General features: G+C 41.5%; 1 protein-coding gene across 1 annotated transcript in view; it reads left to right on the top strand.

Annotated features, from left to right (window-relative positions):
* The window catches only part of LOC308054125 (hydrocephalus-inducing protein homolog), a 107,190-nt gene that overhangs the window by 65,850 nt on the left and 19,659 nt on the right, over positions 1-21,681 (top strand). The window contains exon 8 of the mRNA XM_080366410.1: positions 4,039-4,095. Coding sequence (XP_080222536.1) covers positions 4,039-4,095 — 57 coding nt within the window. The remainder of the gene's footprint in view (positions 1-4,038; positions 4,096-21,681) is intronic.

Genomic DNA, 21,681 nt, shown 5'->3' with positions numbered 1-21,681 from the left:
TTTGAGGATCAATGCACTCTCAGTAATGCAATGTGCCTGCATGCAAGTGTGAATCTTGCAGTGGAGAAGGAAGACAAACTTTGCTACCTGTGATACGAAGACTTCTTAGGTCAGTAAGAGGGGTGCAGAGAAACTAACTTTTTGAGCAGCTTTTGACTTTTAACTAATGCTTTTGTTTTCTGCTCTCCTGTATCCCTTCCCATCTTTAGCAGAGCTGAACTTTCAGAAAAGTTTAGCGGCTTTCTGATTGTTCAGCCTCTCTGATAAGGTAAACTTGTTTCAAGTGAAAACTTTACGAGATTTGTGGGAGCTGAGCTTAGTTTATGAAAACCCAAGTTGCTGGTAACATAGAGGTTTGTTTTCTTTACTTTTACTTTTCTTTCTGCTTTTTAGTGGCTCCTATAAATGCAGCCCTTTGCTTCCAGTATGTGTGTTTTAAAAGACTGTTCCCCCTTCTCTCCCCGCCCTCTCCCTTAGAGCTGAAAATGAGACTCGTTCTTGTGAATAATAAGCTCTGTATATTATCAAGCACATCTTGTGGCTTGTTCATGTGATCATTTCCAGCCTGAGCATAGATGTTTTGCCTTTTAATACGTTTGCAGTTCTTTCTGGAAAATGAGTCGCAAAACTGTTAATAGAGGGGTGAGAGAAAGCAATTTTACTTGATAACAACATCTTTTAATGTAATAGGCTATTGCGCTTTTAAAATTAAGTGCTCTTTACTTTTTGGTTTTAAAGGCATATTTAGAACCCTGTCTCTTGAGGTTTTGAAATATTCCCAACCTTAGAAAGGGGAAGGACAATAATTTGTTTTGAGACTTTCTGCTGCCTAATGCAGATTTTTTTCTGAACATAGGCCAAATGGTCAAGAAATAAAATGACCACTGACTAAGAAGTGAAATGGGCTCAAATAATTAGGAACTATAGTTAATGATTGTTTGAAGTAGGTCAGAAACATTTTGCAGTTTCTAGTGTTGAATGTTGTCTTCTGATGTTCTTCAGGATGGTTATATTGCTTATAAAAAGTTATAATTTAATTTTCTAAGTGTGATGACTATATTCAGCCTTTAATATTTGAATTATATGAATTTTATAAACTTGAGATAATTGAAGAAATACCTGTACATGCAGATGTAAAGTCCTTGTGTTTAAAATATATATATTTATTATTTGGTTACTTTAAACTAGAAGCAGATTTCCCATGCAAAGGATTTATTAAGAAAAAGAGTAGCAGTTTAGTCATGATGCCATACTCCTAGATACAGGATTAGAAGTGCATAATATCTTTGCAGACTACAGTAGGTTATGCTGCTGCTCACCCCTCTCAGCTGAAAACTTTACAGGAAAAAAGTCAGCATCTTTCCTTTGCAAACGGTGTGAGTAGAGCAAAAGTAGAAGTGACTGGGTTACAGTAGGTCTCTTGGTTGATTCCCACTGGGATTACCTGCCGCGTGTATATGGAGGGACAAGGAACAGCTAGGCCGAGCAGAAAGAATCTGCAAATGACCAAATGTGAAGCTCTCTGATCTTTCCTTACATTTACCCCCAGAGATCCACGGAAGTTTTTGATGAGAGAAGGCTGGGAAAATTTCTTTGCATTTTTCCTCTTCTTACTGCAGGGGATTATGGAGGCAGTCAGTGTTGTGCTGCAGATGGACACAGAATCGGTGTGGCCACAGCTTCCTCTCTCCCCTCTTTGCATGCGATACCTCCATTTCCTTTGCTGTGAAATGGGGAGAGTGACTGGGAGGGTCTTTTGTAAGGTACTTTGCATATTTATAGAAGAAAAACGCCTTGTACTTTCGGAGGAGTGATAAGCCCAACCTGCAAAACTGCACATCCTGATTTGAGTTTTGAATGCAAACTTTTGGACCTCAGGTCCACAGATTTAGATTAGATCCTTTTAGTGACAGTGGAAAGGCAAAACGTTCTTGTCCAGACACAATCAACATGGCCTCTCCCATGCCATTTTTCATTTTCAGGTATCCAAATCCAGCAGTTTTGTATGAATCCACCTCACATGCAAAATATAATTAGGCACAGGAAATGTTTTTGGATTATTTCATTTCCCCTCCCAGGGCTGAGATTTTGCAATCTTTAGGTTTACAAAAATTATAAGTGGAAAACAATTCTTAGGCCATGGAGCTCAGATCTTAACCACTCTACCTGTGATGTACAGTCCATTAAATGAGAATTAGCCAGATTTTGGCCAATAAAGCATTTAGCCTCTTGCCCATCTTTATTTTCATCCTTCATCTTCCCAGGTATTCCCAAGGCAAGTCTACTATTGTTCATTGGTTGAATTTAAATCCTCGGTTGTTTTGAAAACAAGGGAGGGGAATTCATAGTTCCTGGAAAGGCCCAGGTCTTTCTAAGGCTTCATTTACCTCCAGAGTGGAGCAAGCTGTTGCAAATGTGTGTAGCATAGTTTTCAGTCTGTCTTTCATTTGCATGTTGAATCCTGGCTTTTTGAACAATTTAAATGGGGGAAAACTTAGCAATGCACATCTCCTCTCTGAGTTCCATGTATGATCTTGCTCTTTGAAATGGAGGCATATCTTCTGAAACCAGCCATAATCAACAGGCAGAGGTGAAATTTGAATGGAGAAAGCAGGAGGTGCAGGAATGGGATATGTCACATTGCCTTGAGCAGTAATTACCTTTTCTGTGAGTCTGTTCCTGTCCTGGGATGTGCAGAGCAGAAGCACAATGATCTTTGGTTTCTGGAGCAGTTAATTGTGGCAGTTTCCTTGTTTCAGTGCTTACATAGAGACATCCTGCTAAGGCCTTTTTTGAAGATGGTGATTGCTCAGAGCATTTTGAGTATCAGGATGTCAAGGCCCACCTGAAACACGCTGCCTAAGTCACTCAGGAAAGCAAGCCAGCTGGTATCTGGCACTGCTGTAGAAAACCAGACCCCAAATGGGTGTATCTCTAATGGGTCATTCTTGACCTACAGATGCTAAATGTGATCTGTTCAGATAATGTACTCTTGTGGTTATTGGAATGTTCTCCAAAACTGGGCAGGACTTTCCCTATAGCTAAGCACAGTGAAGTATAAAGCAAATAGGGGATGATTTATTTTAGAGAAAGCTGTACTAGATGACATTGCATGTCTTTTGAGGAGGCACAGAGTTTGCACTACGTGCCAGAATGCGCAACTGTACTTTTTCGTGCCTAACACACAAATGCAAGGCAAAAGCCGATAATGGTCCCTCAGGCAGTATTTTAGAGTATTGCAGGCAGTAATGTGGATTATTGCCCTGTGCTTTTGTCCTTGAAGAACCAAAGAACAGCAGGGCAAGTCCATTGTAGGCTGTTCTGTCTGATGTTTATTTTGAGGCAGATCTTGGTCATTCGACCTTGAATGTGCCTTTCTTTCCCCACATTCTCTGTCCCCAAGAGTAGCATGTGAAAGTAGCTGCAGGGAATGAGCCGTGTAGGAGCAGGAAGCCTATGGTCTGACTAAAAGCATCTTTATAAGTTCATGGTAAAACTGATTCCCTCACCTATAATTTTTAGTGGAGGCTGCGCATCTACAATTAACACCTTTTCATCAGTGGTGTTTTCACAGCTCCACCACTCTAAAGGGACCACATGTGAACCTGTCCCCTCAGTTACCTCTTGCTGAGGTCTGTTCCTGAGCTCATCACAGCCACACATAGAGCATCAGTGCCCAGGACTACTGTAGGGCCAGCTGAAGAGCCAGGGATCTGCTCTGATGAGGAGCTTAACTAGTGCCTCCTCCTCTCCACTGACCAAAGTGAAGCAATTTCTTTGTGTGTACTGGTGGGTTCAAGAAGCCATAAAAGATGCAAAGGCCTTCAGAGCAGAAGCAGCAAAACATGGATGACTTCTGAGGACACTTTTCCTCAAGGTATTGATTTTACTGTTCCTAGAAGGCAGAGAGATGCTGGGATGCTGCAGGTATGGCCACATCGTTGCTATGTGTCTGCATAGGGCAGTGACTGTAAGCAAAAGACAATCCTTTAGTGCAGCACTGGTGTTAATGGTGAATTCCTCCTTTTATTTTTACAGGTAGCAGTGGAAATGAAAACAATTTTATTTACAGTATTGTTCACAGAAGCCACAAATGTAAGTACAAATATAGTTCAAAACTGCACTATACTTCACCATAGGTAGAAGTGTGGGTCTAACAATCAAAGAACAATACACATGTTAATGTTGTGGGGGCATAAAAGAAAAAAGATCAAATAAGGAGGCTAGGGGAAAGTTACATATTTGACATTCTCTTGCTGGCTTTGCACAAAATCAGGGTTCATTTGAATTTAGATCCTGCTGCATTTGGGCCACCTTTGTCTCTGGAGAAGTCTGAGAGGGACAGAAGAGGAGAAACGCTTTTAGCTTTGTCTATTGAAAAACCTCCAGGGTAGCAATTTCAAAAACTCCTGTGGGACTGAGGAGTCTAAATCCTATTTTTTGAAGTATTGTGGAAGCTTAAATCAGGCTCTAAAGCTTTTAGGAACCTGAAAACGCAGGTAGGAACCCCATGGGATCTGTGAAGTGTCTGAGCTGGTTATGTGCCTCACCCTGAGAGTTAATACTTAAGTCACCATAGAGGTGTTAGTAAAAACCACCAGACTTCTGCATGAATCTTCATATATCCCATATCCTTATAAAACTTATATCACCTCATTTCAGAGGAAGTGTGATTCATAAATACTGAAGCCTGAGTTTAAGGTTCTCAGTAGATGTAAATGATTTTGAATATATTATCCATTGCTTTAAAATCACAAGTGGAAATACTGAGTGCAACCCATAGTATTAGTGTCTGTTGGTGCCTCCTGGATTCGTTTGTGTGTTCACCAAAGTTCACGGGATTTTTTTTTGTTTGAGGCTTCAGTTTCTGCTATTTGAGAGGCTAGAGAGTGCTACAAAATTTAAGCTGAAGTTCAGTGCAGATTCCTGTCTCTGTCCAGTCTGTGGGAGTTTCAACCTGGGTGCAAATTCAATATCTGGATGTCCTTCCTGAGCAGAGATGCAAACAAACAGAATTTTCTGCATCGATATGCAAATTCTCCCAAGAAATGGGTGCCTTTCTGAATTGCCTCTGTTGCTGTTCGGCTTCAGGTGCTTGAAAAAATGAGCTTTGTGTTTACAGGGCAGCAGGGACAAGGGTTTCTCCAAAGTGCCTTTGTTTGAGTATATGTAAAGCTATCAATGCGTCATTCTTTCTGCTTCAGCTGTTAGAGACTCCGATCTTCTCTATTGATTTTACCCAGAATGCTTACTGCCCTTGAAGGTGTGACCTGTACCTCAGGCTAATTTATTTCTGTCATGGCTGCAGCATATTTTAGAGGGCAGCAGGGATAGGAGAGAGAACAATGAATTCAACATGGAATATAAATCCCAAGTCTGTAGCCTTCAGACATTCCAGTCGTACTCCGCTCCATTCTCCCATTTGCCATTCTGCATGGTCTTGGATTAAAAGTAAAGAAAAAAAAGGCATTTGTATAACTAATCAGGTGAGCCATTCTAGGGTAATCCCTTTGGTCACGCATACTGGCATGTATATTAAAATGTTGCTAGGCTTCTAAGCCATTTACAGTGACATCCTAGTTTATAAGCCTGAATGAAAAGTCTCACCTTGATGGCCTAGAAGTGTCTTGGATCTGAATGCTGTTGCTTTAATCTATTGAAAATTGCTTTGTGGAATGTGGACAGACAAAGGCTTTGGTTTTGTGCTGAAACTCATTTTGGACCATAGTGGTGGGGATTGTTACGGATTTTAAAATTTTATTTTATTTTACATTGTATTACATATTCTTTTCTTTTCAGTTTTTATAAACAACAATAATGTGTGAAGCTTAAATGATGTGTAAGCACTGACGCTTAAACTCTGCAAGTACTGAGCTTAAGCACCTGGCCCTTTTCATTATTCTATTGAAACAAGTGGGTTTTGCTGTCATGACCTGCTGGTGTAGCTGAAGTCTTTCCCTCCTGCCTCATGAGTTCATCAAAAGCATAGGATTGCTCTAGGGCAAACATGTTGCTTCCAAGTTTCCCCCTGGAAGGGCCGAGCATTGTGTGCTGCAGTGGGTTGTGGTGAACTTTGTTGGAAAACTTGGTTGGACTGGTAGCATTTTCCTGGGCTGCATGCAAGCACTGGGATAGTGTTCTATGGACCCCCTCCTCTCAGCTTACTTGGGTTTTTGATCAGTAGCCACGCAGTCCTCTGAAACTGGAGGCACACAGTAGTGAACACTGAATCTCCAAGATGATGATGATACTGAATGATTTCCTGGACTGACTGGTTGGACTCTGCAATTCAGACTGAAGTTTGCTGTTCAGTTTGGAGTTCATGGAGTTCTCCAGCAGAGGAGAGGCAGCTCTTTAAGGAGTTCTGTCAAAACACGAGCTGCACATAAAGCAAAGTTACTGCCTTCCCTGGAAATTTAGGGCTCATGCTTCAGAACAGTTGACCCAGGAGTACCTGGCCCAGGGTTACTGCTCTGGGTCAGGGCATGAGGCCAGCTGGGAAGGTCAATCTTCAGAGGAATGCAGAGTGCTGTGGAGTTGAAGTATATGAGATTTCCAGGTGATTTGCTGGGAGCCGCTGCCACAGAAAGCACTAAATTATCCTGGGATTACTGAATTTAGTGAAACTTCAACTGCTCTGGCCTGAATTCAAAATTTATAGTTAAATCTTGTTATTTGCCATGTGATTTGAGTTCCAAGTGGCTCCATATTGCACAGCCATAAACATTTGGTTTTCTTCCCCGCAACGTTTTCTGCAGTGAATCAGTTGGAAACATTTCTGTAGCACCTACTGCTGTAGAGAGGAAAAGTGGAACAGGAGGTATCAATTCAGAGGAGAAATGTGAATAAAAAGAAGGTGTATGGTTTCTGCAAGGGGAAAAGGGATGCGCTGGCATGGGAAATGAAATGGTCCATTGGTATAAAGTGTTATCTTTTTGTACCTCCACTTCCTGTGTTATGGCAAACATATATATGACTCTGACAGCATATTGGGTATTACTCATAAAACAAAGCAGCCAGAGCTGGGCAGTCAAGCATGTAGTCTCCTTGTATCTTGGCATCCTTGCATTTATAGGTCTCACTGTTTTTCCTTGGCTCCTAATAGCAATAAAATAAAACAAGACCCAGTCTTTTCATAGTATTGCCACTCTCCCAAAACAGAGGGAGGAAGAAAAGAAAGGCAGATCCAGCACAGAAAAGACCCTGTGCTCATGTAAATGATTTCTTGGGTCTCGAAGGAAAACCTGAAAGAGAGGAGGAGAAATGCAAATGCTTAACTGAAACATGGTAGCAGCCACCCTTGCGATTTAGCACAACACCTTGGGGTTTGGTTTATCTCTCACTAGTAAGAGATTCAGAGACTAATTCTCGCTAGAACCCACCTCTTTTTTTTGGTAGCAGATGACTGGAGAAGAGTTGCCCAAAATGTGATTTCCCCAGTTTTTCCACGAGGGCTGCATTTTTAACTGAATAGTAAAATATTGAGTAGTTTACAGCTTGGAGGGAAACCTTCAGATTTCAACATTTCTTCCACTCTTGTGTCGCCACCATCAAAATGCTTTTGTGCTTCAGGTACAAATCAATGTGCACATCTTGGTTACTTGTGTGTGCCTGTCCCTCCATGAAACTCATGTTTTGGCAGAGGTCTTCAGTTCTTACTGCAGAGGGTGTCATGGGACAGGATGAAGGTTTCTGCTGTGGACAAGTCTGGCTTCATTTGAGGCTCAATTTTACCTTAGCATCATTATTTTCACCCTGCCATGTCAGATGGCACCAGCTGGGCAGATTTGGAAATTAAAAAACTACAATTTGATAATTAGAATGCCTAATACCCTCAAATTAGTTTTAACCCCTCATTGTGTTAAGTGCTGTACGTACTGAGTAAGAGTCCATGACCCTAAAGACATGGCAGGCAGGAGGTGGCAAAAGTGAAATGGTGTTACTGACAGTTTGCAGTTGAAGGATTGCCCAGGGTGCTGTTCTACATTGTTTTGTTGCCAATGAAGGAATGAAAGGAAAATCAGATCTTAGGTGAGAAGATGACTGGAATTTTGGTTTGCTATGAGCCTGTGATGGGCCACCATCATTTTGGAGTCTAGCACCAGGCAGCGCTGCAGCTCTGCTTGCGGCTCTGTGTTTTGTGCAGGAATGTGCTTGCTGTCTTCTGAGTCACTGGCAGTGGCAGTGCCTTCCTGAGGAGCTGCCCTGCAGTAGGAATTCTCCTCCTTTGGTTTTAGAAACCCCTCAGAGCCATCAGAACTGAAAACGTCTGAATCCATTTTCTGTTCACTTCATGTCTGCGTCCTTGTCTTCTAGAAGTCCTGTGATTTTTCATCCTTTACTGTCTAGCCTAGAAAGGTACTTGTGTGCCCAGTTTGTCCCCAGAGATAGCCTGATGTCAATGATAGGAGAAATGAGTCACAGGGCTAATGGCAGAAACAGAGAGTACTAGTATGTCAAAGAAATACTGCAGATAAGATGTATAAGCTGTAGTGGGAGACTTTAGGAGTGAAAAGCATTCCAGTCATGCAACTAGGTGGTTATTTTTTAGTATCTTATAAACCAAAAACATCAATCAAATTTTCCAGTGTGGAAATGAAGGAAAAATACATAAAGCTGGGTCTGAGAAAGATGCTTTGCAAAATAATTTTATATATGAGAAGGCCTCTCATATGCTTCCCAGATGTACAATCCCATATGTCTGTTCTGTTAAGCTGATTATGGAATAGATGCATTTATAGTTCAGAGCACAGGGAGCATTGATTTCTTTCTAGAGTGGTGTGAATATTGCTGTGTTCAAGATAATTAAAGATTAGAACTGAAAAACACATGCATAGATTCACCCTGGTGTTCTGGAGTGAGACACTGTAGATGAAACTTTTGGGTGTAAGTAGTGCATATGTGAGAACGTGCTGCTTGTGGTGCTAGGTGGCTTGAGGTTTTCCTTTGTATCCGATGCTGCAGGTATGTGTGTGAGTAACTTGACTCACAAGAGTAGTCCAAAGAAGCTCCTTACTGCTTACGTGCAGGAGATGTATGCATCTGAATCCCAAGAAATCCTGGCCTAAGTGTAGTATGTCTTGTGCATTCAGTATAATTGCTCCAGAGAGCAATTCACTGTTTAAACCGACAAGACAAAGGGAGTATTATTATGCATTTAGATGTAAAGAAATGTGGGCTTATCTACACTGGAATAGTCAGAAGTTAATTCGTATTAAACTAATGATGCATACATAAAATGCATTAGTTTAACAGCACTGAACCCCTTTGTGGTCACTCTTGTTCCTGGTGAAAGTGATTTCTTTTACTTTTAAACTTGATTCGCTTCCAAAGTAAAGTTAGAGAAACCTATAAAGCCACTTTGATTGTGAAGTAGAAAGTCTATGTAGGGATTTAAATGGTGCTCCATTAACTTACCTCAAAAAATAATATGGTTTAATTTTTTTGTGTGCTCTGGTGCAGATGTTCTATGCTTTGTCCAAAGTCCACTTTTTATTTTATCAATCACTTACTGTAGTAGTTGGATTTTTTCCCTTTAAGACTGAGCTCCAGGATAATGTGGTAATTTCAGCTTTCATAAAATAAAAAGGCTCGATTTGTTGCAGAGAACATCTTTGAGAATATTAATCCCAAAGTTGTCAATATCTGAATTCAAGTAATTTTAGACTAATTTTAAAGCTGTACTTGCTTTTGAAAGTTCAGGTTTGTAAATGCTGAAGATTATTCAGTACTCTGGAGGGAGTGATGGATATTGAATTTTAGTCAGTATCATAACTGGAAATCTAATCTCTGTAAAATTGAGCTCATGGCGTAGCACTGAATTATTCCGTACATAGAGGAAAAACACCTTGGCTGAGCGATATCCATGGTTACGATGAAATCCAGTTAGGTGTGAGTTTGAACCTGTCCAAGTCCAGCTGAAACTCCCAAATGTGAGCAGGCACAGGGAACCAAGTCCAGAGTGTTGGAAAGCTCAGGCTAAAAGTAAAAAAATGGAGCACTTTATGTGGCTTAACGTGTAAACAAACTCTGTTCCATGCACTGTACAGGCTTTGGGCCACAGAAAGCAGGTAAGCTGTAGCCCCTTCCCATTAACACATACCTTGAGCATCAAAGACAGCATGGACCCCTAGCACCAGGCCTAACGGGCAGCAGTGCAGACTGAAGGCACACAGGGCATGGCAATCAGTGTTCCTTGGCTGCAATTAGGTCACAGAAATGTGTAACTCTGTGTATTTGATGTCTAAAGTTTTGCTATTACTAATGTATTTAGAAACAGATGTATTTGAGAGACCTGCAATTGGTGGAGGTATAGTAATTTTATACAGATTGGGACCAAGAAAAACAGAAGTCTGTTGGGTTTTGTTTCCATTTGTGTTGCTAGCTTCCTCTGTAAGCTTGAGGAGCAAGTAATTTAAGAGCACCGTGTGTCTCAGTTTCTTCACCTGTCACTGGGGGGAATTACTTCACAGGGGGATTGGAAGTATCATTATAATGATACCTGCAATATGCTTTCATATGCTAGGTAGAAGAGAGGGAGCGTTAACATGTAGAATAGAAAAAGAAAAAAGTAGGTTAGCTTGTCTGTGCTTGTCATGCTTCTCCTGTGTCAGCAAACTGAGGGAGATGAAAGAAAGGAGAGAAAGAGAGATCAAAAGAATACATTAAATTAAAAAGTAAACAGAAAGTTAAAGTGGCAAGTAAGGAGTTGCACAGGTCCTATTCAGTGCTCAGCTGCATTAACCTCACTTTTTCATCATATGCTGAGATGTCTGTCATCAACAGCAAGCCACCAAAAATCACAAGGCAATCCCTGTGTCTACCATGTGGTCTTGAGCTCCCGTCAGCTCTGGTCTCTGGTGAGCTGGCCAAGCTGAGGTTGTGAACATGTGAACATGCATGTGAACAACGGCCTTTTGAGGAAAGTGAGGGATTTTTCCCTGGTGATGGAGAAAGCAAGGACCTGGCACAGCTCAGATGCTTGGAGAGCTTCCCTTCACTTTAAGTACGACTATCCAGTTTTGCTATTTGTGGCACATCAGGATGTGATGTGCAGCTGCTCCACATTGCAGGGGTGTTAGCAGCAAGAAGGTAAGGACTGTTACACTGGGTTCTTGCCTTGTGCCTTGTCGCTGGCAGCAGTGAGCAACACGTGCTTCAGGGAAGACTGTAGAAGTGGGGTTTGTGTGTCCTCCCCAAGCTTAGCGATCCCTACTTTAGGGACTCCCCAAAGCACAGGCTGCGTCTGGGTGTGGTGTGCCAGGACAATGTTGGACTTCATATATTCTTACTTCTATTACAGACATGAGAGAGTTAATTTACCTTTCTGTGCTTACAGATACTTCTCTGAAAGCTACTAGTTACACAAAGCAGCAGTATTGGGAAACAGCTTTCAGACTCTGCATTTTTTTCCCCTCCCTCTTTGTTGCAGAGTGAGCAGAAAGTCTCTGTGCGGGATAGCTGTTTCCTCTGAGCTTTGTCAACACATTCACACTAGGTTGGGCTTCTGCACAAATGTTTCCCTCAGTTTCAAAGTCCATGTGCAAAGGCAACAGCTCTATAATGTGGTACTGTTGTGTGACATGTTGTGGTAGCTCAAAAAGCAGTGCTGTCTTCTGTTGGAGGACAGATCAGGCAGATGGATTTGCTGCCTCCCCATTTGTGTGTCTACAGTATGGTTTCATTTTTGGAAGTGGGGAATGTGTGTTGCAGTCCTTCAGAGTTACTGCTGTTTGACATCTTTCCACAAACAGGCCACTGAAGTGCTCTCTCAGCTGTTTGGACACAAGGAAGAGACATGATCTTTCCTTTTTTGTCCTTTCCTTACCTTTTCTGTTTCAAAGGTGCACTCTTTTGGGCAGGTAAGATGACCAGACATAGTTTTATAACTGTGGTTATACTCTAGTTTAATTTGTTCTGTCTGATCATGAAATAAGCCAAGGAATCTTCATATGAAGAACTATAATATGACAAATTTTCCATATAAAATAGGCTGAAAAGGACAAAAAGCATGTAGGGGAAAATCCTTGACAGTCAATATATGAAGGGTTAGTTGCACCTTTACAGAATTATAGGTCAAACAGGAGGCTGCTGAAAGTAATCATACCAGCTGTAATCTTCTTCAACTGTATCCAGTCAGAAAAGATGAAAAATGGTTTTTCTGCCTTTTAAGAATGGAAATATAATTTTCCATATCCACTTTGACCTGTTTTACTGTAACAGATTCTGGGTCCACTCAGCTAAGTCATCATAAGCACAGTTTGATGGAAAACAAATTGCACTGTACAGCTTATCCTAAAACTCTGTCTTTTGTACCTTCAGCAGCTAGGTAGTTTTTGAAGAAAAAGTGCTCAATTTGCATCCCAAGCCTCCTCCAACTGCCTTATCTGTGGCAAAACTGGACTACTTGGAACCATGGGCTTTATGGTGTAATCTTATTTTTACACATGGTAAGGCTGTTTTACTGTGTGTCATCTGAAATGCACCCTTCCATTTTGAAAGCCACAAGTGACCATGAGCTTCCACTAAAGTGCTGGAGAATAGTAAGTTTTCAAATGGACTGATGAGTAAATAAGAGTGGCAGGAGTGTAGTAGACACCTCTTGGAAAACAAATGGGAAGATGGCATCTGTCAGAGACCTTAAACCTAAGTGCCTCGTGCCCAGCTAACTGAACTGAAAAATACCTATCCTGAGGTGATACAACCCAAATGCAGGAAAGTCAGCCACTTTAAATGTGGAGGGCAGGACTTGAAGCACACGCATCTCAAAGACATTAGGAACAGAGCATGGAAAGTGCTCTTTGCTTTGTGATCTGCAAAATCTTGCAGTGTGGGGGAAAGAAGAAGGGCAGCAGAAAAATCTAGCTGCCTTACAGCAGTTTGTGTGTCACTGGCAAAGAAAAGGGGTATGGAAAGGTAGGCAACTCTCTGTATTTGTGTTTTAATGCACATTGAGCTACTTGTATGTGTAATAGCAAGAACGTCTTAGACATATTTTAGCAGATTTGTGTAGCGATCATACTGAGGATCTGGATAAGGTCTTTGGAGAGGTATAGTGATGAAGTGATGGGATCTCCTTCAACTTTCAAACCTTGCAATCTGCAAAAGGAGCTTCTTTCACCCAGGAGAACTTTCTAGAAGACATGGAGTTTCAGAGTCATCCAACTGGCTGAGGATTTTGCATACTGTTTCTCTACATTAGTCACAGGACCTGATCAAGTTGACCATCATCACAAGCACCAGTGTAATAGAGAGATTAGCTTGTATAAGTGTTCTCTTTCTGAGAGAACTTTTCATCTTCTTGCCCAGTATGACGGTCTTTCGACTTCTTGAGCCATAGCAGGGTAAATCTTAGACAGCTATTTGTCAGAAGTTATGGAGACTGTGTTTGTGTTAAAATATTTCACCGAGGGCTGTTAGCAAGTATTAAAGACAGCTTTAATCAAAAAGAAAATTATGTCCCACTGTTGTGCACTAGAAGCACTAGAAGACAAATGTCTGTCCAAGTAGCTTGATACTTTTTGATAGAAAAGTGACTTGCAGAGAGTTTTAATTGCTGTGTTTAATTGCTTCACAGTGAGGCTAAAGAAAGTAAACCTGTAAGATTCTGTTGTATTAGCAGATTAGAGTAACCCAGAACAAACTTAGGGTTTCTCATCATGGTAAGCAACATTCAGTGTCACCATCTCAAGGCTTTCTAGCTGCTCTAAACATGAGGAAGGGGCAAAGCATGGAACTGGAAAAAGGTGAGGTGTGAGGCTTCTTACTCTTGCTGCCCCAATTTTTCTGTCCATTCTGCATAGTAGACTTTCAATTCTTACGCTCCTGTAGGTTGTTTCTTGTGTACTAACAGAATAATAACAGCTCCCTTTCAATATAGTGTGGGTATACTAACGGCATTACTTGGGAATAATGAAGAACCAGTACAGCTGTGCTCTTCTTGTTCAGAGGCTGGCTTGCTTGCTGCTAGCTGAGTTGCTGTTCCTGGCTGTACTACTGTACAGACACGTGCAATGTTGTATAACAGAGCTCATGTTAGTCCCCTTTACTTTCGTCCTAGTCATCATAAAGAGCGGTTTTAGAAAGGGAACTTGAGAAGTAAGGTTGTCCTGAGGAAAGGGCTCTAGGGAGATAAAGGTGACATATCACTTCATACAAAACAGATGATTAATGGTGAGGTTTGTAACTCCTACTTTGAAATATTAGCATTTAATGCAAATGTGAGCTATATCAGAGAAGATAATAATTTGGCTTTTAATTCAGAACCTCATATGGCAAGTCAGTAGTATCTACTGCATAAAAGAAAATTGTAGTTATTGAGACACCCTCCTAGCCTCTTTGTTTTATTAATGCATTCATTATAGCATACTTAGTTGGTTGATTGTTAGTGATGCCATGAAATAGAGGCTATCTCTGGTGTTTACAGACTTCTGCTTGTTCCCTGATTATGCTGTATATCTGTTTACCCTTCATGCCATCTTGTGAGGATGTCAGACCATCATCAGTTGAACAGCCTGGTTCTTGTTCCTCTTGAAAGACTTTTTTCTCTTTTATGCTTTTGTGCAAACCAAATAGCAGCCACTTTCCATTTTACTAGTGGTACCTAACAGTAAGGAAGGCTGGCCACTAGCCAAGTCATTTAAGTCTCTAGAATAATAGTTTGCTCTCTAATGAATAGTCTGGCTTTAAATCTCTCCATTCAATTGTGGTGGCACTCATGAAGTTGACAGGTACTTATAAGACACTGAGGAAAGGTCATTTGTTGGGTGTTAGTTTCATTGATTTGTCCAGAGAACCTTCTAGTCATTGCTCTGCATTGTTTGAAGGCAAAAAAAAAAAGGGGGGGGGGGGGGTGGAGGGGCCTGAAAATTCATTAAAATTTTCTCATATTTGCTTCAGAAGTCACAAATAATCCATTCTAGGTAAGCAGTTTCCTTCTTTTCTGCCACCGAGCCTGGATCTATCCAGTATTGCACACATTGGTGACCCGTTATTTTTATTGGTAGTGCAGCAGCTGAATCTGGGGCTCTGTCAGATCAGTTTTGCCAACATATCCAGGAGTCACTTTCTGGCTATAAGAGCTTGTAATGCCAGTAGCCCTGAGAGGAAAAAGAAAACAAGACAGGATGGACTGCTTTTCTGTTGTACAGATGGAGAAAGATTTGATGTTTTGCCCAGACTCACACAGGGAGACTGTGGCAGAGCCACTAACAGGACAAAATACCTCAAGGGCTAAGACAGTGTCATAACTGCAGGATTATTCTAATGCCTTCACTTTGGTTCTTTTGTGTGTATCCTAGAGATATACTTTATATAGATGTTGCTTGATAACACTGTCTCCATGGATTTGCTTGTGAGTACATGATTGTATATTTTTATATCTCTGTCAAATATAATGGAATTCAGCTTCACAGTTAGCATGATCTGATTATGAGCAGGGAAACTGAGACACAGAGCAAGGGAAGGACTTGCCCTGTGTATCAGATAGATATGCTAATCTTGGACTGGAATCTGGGTACTCCTCGGGACTGGCTTGCAGTGAGCTTGAGTAGCACCGCTGCTACTAGATTTATTTTTTACTTCATTCTTCTTCCCCTGTACCAATAAATCAAATGCTACCATTTTCTTCCTGAAGCTGGAACTTAGTGAACTTAAAAGCAGTCTGAGTAAGGAGTCCTGTAGTAGAAAAAGTGGCTGTGCTAATGCCCTGTTCCATTTACAAAAGAAAACCAAGAGCAGTGGCAAAGTTATATTTACCGTAACTAATTTAGTTTAGACTGCAGCCAAATCCAGAAGTTTCCAGTCATGTATTTCAAGAACTGGATTTTTGATGCCCAGGAGATTAAAGCCTAGAGTGACTTGGACATTTCTTAAACCATGCTGGTAGGGAATGTCTCCTATCTGCTACCAGTGGACTAAGAATGGGCTTAAATCACACAGACTTGGACCCAATTCTGAATTTTTCTTTGGAATTTCTTTTGTACGGGGCAAGGGGAGGAAGGAGATTAAAACAGTGAAAGCACATTTCTGGTGGCTAGCCTGGTTTCTAGCTAGCTAGCTTGTGTCCTTTGGAGAAAAAAGGAGGATGGAAAGGTGTGTGAAGTGTTTGGAGGAGAGAAATAATGATCAGTGTTTGCAGGACCTCCCAGCATGCTCTAAGGGAAGAGCAGGGAAGAGTAACCTGCTTGTGAACATGGAGCTCCAGTTTCTGCTCACAAGTTACTGGAACTGCTCTTCCAAAGCTGAATGAATATGGGCATGCTGTTGGAAACGTGGCTTTGAAACCAGGCCCTTCAGCATTAAAAACGCAAGGCTGAGCAAGAGATCCTTTGACAGAACTGGTCACCACAGCAGAGTCATAGAGCTCTGTGGCTCAGCCTTTGCAAGGGAGGGGATGGTGGCACAGAAGACAGGGAAGTCAAGTTAGGAATAAGGGACAAAGGGTTTTAATGTTGTAGGGTGAAAGCTAAGGCTAAATTAAGAGGGAGCTGGAAGCTAACAGAAAAAGGGTAGGGTGTGGTGGACCTGCAGGTGAGGCTGGGAAGTTTGAACCTGAAGAACAATGCAGGAGATAGTCAGTGGAGCAAGGAGTGCTGTGGTCAGAGCAGACCATGAAATGAACGGGAACATTTCCCACTGTAGATAAGAGAAGAGCATGCCCGAGGTGAAGAGTTCTCAGCCCAGGGAAGTTATTAAGTGTCTGAATTCCTGGCAGCTGGCCTGAGGACATTGTTAAGAGAGGAATGAAGTCAAGTGTGGACCCCCATGATGACTCGGCTGAATGATATTTAATATTTAAGCCTTTTAAAGTGGAGAGAGTTGCATAGAAGCACCTCTTAAAGAGGAAGGAGCACAATCCTTATTGATGAACTGTGTGCATTCTCTATTATTTTTGTTCAAAATGATACTAACAAACTAGCTTAGTCTGAAAAGAAGCTTTGGAGAATTGATGCTTTCCAGTTGATTCACAAGTCCTAATTACTCCTTCTCTTGCTCCTTTTTTACCCATTGTAGTTATACTTTTTCTTTGGTTTGGCTGCAGCTAGGGATGGCAGGGTGTGGCTCTCAGGTGGTGCAGTATGAAGCTGATCAAAAGCAAAATAATACTTGGGTTTTTTTTCTGTAGCAGTTTTACTTCCTCAAGGACAAAGCATTCTGTGTTATTCCTGTTTGACAGAGGGAAGTGAAGGACTGGGAAAATAAAGTGACTTAACACCCAGCAAAGTGATGGTGTAGACAAAATTGGAACCAGGCTCTCTTCATGGAGAGAAATTGGTCAGGCTGCAGTGTTTTCCCCAGGGTACAGAAAAGAAAGTCTATTTTAGAAATTTGTCATTTTAGAAATCAAACCATACCAGAAACTAGAGGTTATTTTGTAAGGAAATAAAGGCCTAGTCCAAAGATGACTGAAGTCACGGGAATTCTTTCCATGGAAGCAAATCTTTGTTTAACACTGGTTGATAACAGGCAGGATAACACCCAACAAACTGTTTCCCAGCTCAGTCCTCAGACTCCACCATAAATACTGCTCTTCACTTAAAAGCATGGTCAGGTGTTAGATTTCCATACAGAAAATGGTCAATTGACTTCTATTTGAAGGACGGAAGAAGAAATGGAGGTGATGGTAAAGTGGAGCAGCAGGCAGCACAAAAGCGAAAGAAAGAGGAAGCAGAGTGTATTTACTAATCACCTGCTACAGATTATTCTGCTGCACAATGGCAGCAGAACGCAGTGGGGAGGAAGAGGAGGAGAGGCGGGACAGCTGCAGTGCCGCCAGCATGCCAGGGACAAAAGGCTTTTCTGACTCAATGCTATGCACCAAGGTGGAAGCTCCATGCTCGCGCTGCAGCTCTGTTTCTCAGGGCTTTGGTTTCACCAGACAAGACACTTGGAAGCGTTAGGAAAGGCTGTCCTACAGGCCTGGGAGATCTTTCTCTCCCTAATGACATGCAGGCTGTGCCATGCTATTGCTGGTCAGCGTTTTCCTTGCAGGCTAATGTTACAGTTGTAGCAGAACTCATTCCATATTGGCGTTTGATCCTGGGAGAAAGAGAAAAATCTGGTCAATACGGTTCTCATTAGCCAAAAAAGCTGTAACATGCTGGAGTCATTAGCAGTTTGTTGATTGAGTTAACCGTGCAAGGCAGGCTGCAATTGATCATCTGCATTCTCATTAAATATGCCACAGTCTAGGAGAATTTGTTATGAAACTATTTGGAGGATATGAGGAATCTTGGTTTCAGCCAAGAGCACCGGTTCCAAAATACCTTTTGGCTTAAAGCTCAAACTGTATAATTAATATCAGAGATGGGACTGAGGTGTAACAGAAAAATAATCTTTCACAAGATTGTTGCTATGCAGGGTCTTGTTTCAGCCCAACAAGGGGAGAAAGATCAGGGCTGAAACTTGAATCCAAATCTAGACTTTCTTGGTGCTGCAAGAGGCAAGGGAAGTGGTGAGGGTCTGTGGCTAGAGGATTTCCATTTGGAACTGTCTAGGAGGTATTTGAAGGAAGGAAGCATTGCTGTGCTTCATTTAAAGATAATGAGGGTATAGTAAACCCTAACCAAAAGTCAAATTCACTTCATCTTTGCATTGCTCGTAAGAAAGTCAATAAGTTAAAAGGATATATATAGAGAGAGAAGTGGCAATTTCACTTTCAAGAAATGGGTGAACAGGAGTTGCAGAAGAGTGTTACCTTGAAAATATATCATGATGGCTTTATACCTTGTCTATGTCTTTCAGCTTTTGAAATGGTGAAGATCACATCTTGAGGGAATTTGTTAGAGCCTTTGAAGTATTTTTACGTTACGCCCCTATGGCAGAGGATTGTGCAGATCAAGAAAGTACTGAGTAGATTTATTCACAGAAAATGCATTTAAATTACCTAGCTATATGGGCACACATTCTTCATTTATAGCATGGTGTCTGGTCTCTGAAATCCTCCCAAGAACTGAGGTCATAGAATTTGAAAATGAGCTTCTGTACACCATACTTCTGGCCTTTCAGATGTAATGTAGTCTGTACTGTGTGGTAAATTGGACAGAATTCAGAGAAGAGCAACAAAAGTGATTACGGGAGTAGAGGAACAGACTTACATGGAAAGATTAAAGGCGTTACAAATTAGTGGCTTCGTGGAGCAAAGACTACTGCAAGCCATTGGAATTTTCTGGAGACAGAAGTGCAGCTTCAAAATCCCCAGTCTTGTCTAAACCTGTTCTTGTTTATGTGTTTGTTTTAAAGCAAAATCTTTTTAGAGCTATATCCTGACCTGTAACTTACCATAGTTCCAGTGAAAACAATGGAGCTAAGGGATTTGTGCCAAATTACACTGTCTAAAAACGTGGCCCTTGTGCTTTTTTAAAACTGGCAATGCAGGAGTGGAACCAGTAGTTTAGGGAGGCAACTGGTGTTTAAACTCCTGCAAGTTAATTCTTGGTATATTCAGAATACAGAGTGGTTGAATGCAGAAGAGATTTGGCCATCTTCCCTCTGTAGCACCCCTGCCTTTGCTGATGCCGGTTCTGGGGCAAGAGTGCTAATAAGCAGAGCTGGTACCAGAAGGTTAATAATTTTGTTTAATGCTTCAGCTGAATATTGGCAAAAGGATGGATGGAAAGGACACTTTTATTACTTTTTTCTTCACATGCTCTTGCAGAAATACAGAGAGCTTTTAAGCCAGTGGAGAGAAGTCTGACATAGACCCAGAAAATGGAGGGATGTTGCCCTGAGATGTACTGAGAAGCTGCAGGTACAATCCGCTACTGGATGTATGTGACAAGTCTCCTCCTGTGCAACATTTGCAAAGAGGAGCAGTCTATAAATATTCCAGTTAGTGAGTGTAGCTAGTTGGAGTAGGGTATAGCAGCTGATGTTTTCAGCCTTAAAAAACCCTTAGTTCTGTCCTTGCTGAGTTGATTGAGATGGTAGGCACTCTAGCAGACACAAGGAATGAATTGTTCCTGGTGGTCCATGGGGATTGAATTCCAGTGAGACGGAGCAATTACAAACGGGCTGACTTAGGAGAACTAAGTGTGAAGCCCATTGTACTGCAAAGTACTCTCAGAAGGGAAGTGATGGAGGCCCAGTTGCTTGGGATGTGGTACTCTTCATAAGGATGGAGTGTTAATTGAATCATTAGAGCCAAATATTAACTGAGAAATTAATTTCTAGCTCCCTTGCATGCTCCTTGTTCCAGCTGAGTAAGGAGTTGTTCTGTCCCAGGGCTGAAGTGTGGTGTGGCTTGGCTGCGCGTGGATTCATAAGCTGCCATCTTTCCCATACGTGATTACTTTTAGGAGATGGGTGAAGCTGCCACAGAGCAGAGAAAGGAGGTGGGAGTGCAGTCGCTTCTGGATAGAAGTTGCTATAGGTAGCAGTTTCCATTGTCATTCCTGTATGATCTTCACTGTGGGATGAAAGTGGCCAAACCTCTAAAACATAATTAAGGACTAATTTTCAGTCTTTCCAGTTGCACCAGAAAAGCAAAAGTGCTAAAAGGGTCTGTGGAGGCTGTGCTGCCCTGTTGCCTTCATCCTGATTTCTGTGGGTCAGGACTGGCACACAGGGACCTGCCAGACACCTCATCGTCCCTGTGATATCCAGCTCAATGGATGAATAGAAAAAGGAAGAAAATATAGCCCTCCTGAAACCAGTGTTTGGAAAACAGGGATTTTGAGTGTGTGAATGAGATGAACAGTGAGACAAGAATACCGAATGTGGACTGAAGATGCTAGGGGAATTGTTTCCATAGAAACACAACCATGGAGGCTCACATGGCTTCCCCATCTCAGACTTACAAATTCATATGATTATCTTAATGGTCAACATAATGGATTGAAAAGAGGTAGGTGATTACTAAAATTTGATCTGAGTTTGTTGCAGATGTGGGGAGCATTGTGCTGAAGCTTCTGTCTGAGTGCAACTTAGAATGGCTCATATGCTGAGCGTGTATCACTCTGATTTGCTGCAGTAAATCAGGATTAACTCCTGAGCAGTGGATGGTATCCTACTGATGTCAAACAAAGGGAATGAGACCTTGTTTCTTTTAATTAACTTGAAGAAAAAAGGTCTACGTTTGTTTCTTGATGCATTGTTCTTTCACCTTTGTTGTCCAGTCCTTTTGCATGGCTCCAGACATAAACTTTTGCATGTAAGTCAATACCATTCAGAAATGCCTCAGGAAATACTGTTCTGAAATGTACTCAATGGAAGCACATGCCTTTCTGTGCCAGAATTTATGAGTGGCCTTGGGAGTCTGTTTTCTTCATTTGTTCATGGAAATATTTATCCTCGGAAAGTCCAAGACATTTAGGACTAATTTATGTTGCTCCAGCCCCTTCAAAGAAGCTACCACCTAAAATTGGTGGGTTTGCATTGTATTGATAGGCTTCTGAGTGCAATATGTATGATGCTGTGTTTAAATGAGTAAGCTTTAGTAACATTAACAAAGGGCATTCATTTTTATTAAACGAGTTGTGCTCTAGGCTTTTATGGGTGGCATTTATAGGGTCTGTGCGTGAGCTGTCTTCTGGTGTGCATAGTGTTTCCAGTTGAGATTTTTGTGTGGTACTGTTGACCAGTCATGCACAGGCACAAGCAGAGTGAGTTGCTGCAGTGCTTAAGGAGTAGCTGCTAAGATGGTACTTCTGATGTGCTGGGAATCAGGAATGATAAGAAACA

The sequence above is a fragment of the Falco punctatus genome (assembly GCF_963210335.1).
Source record: "Falco punctatus genome assembly, chromosome: 16".
Taxonomy (NCBI): domain Eukaryota; kingdom Metazoa; phylum Chordata; class Aves; order Falconiformes; family Falconidae; genus Falco; species Falco punctatus.
The sequence above is the reverse complement of the archived record's forward strand: the minus strand, read 5'-3'. Positions and strand labels throughout refer to the sequence as shown.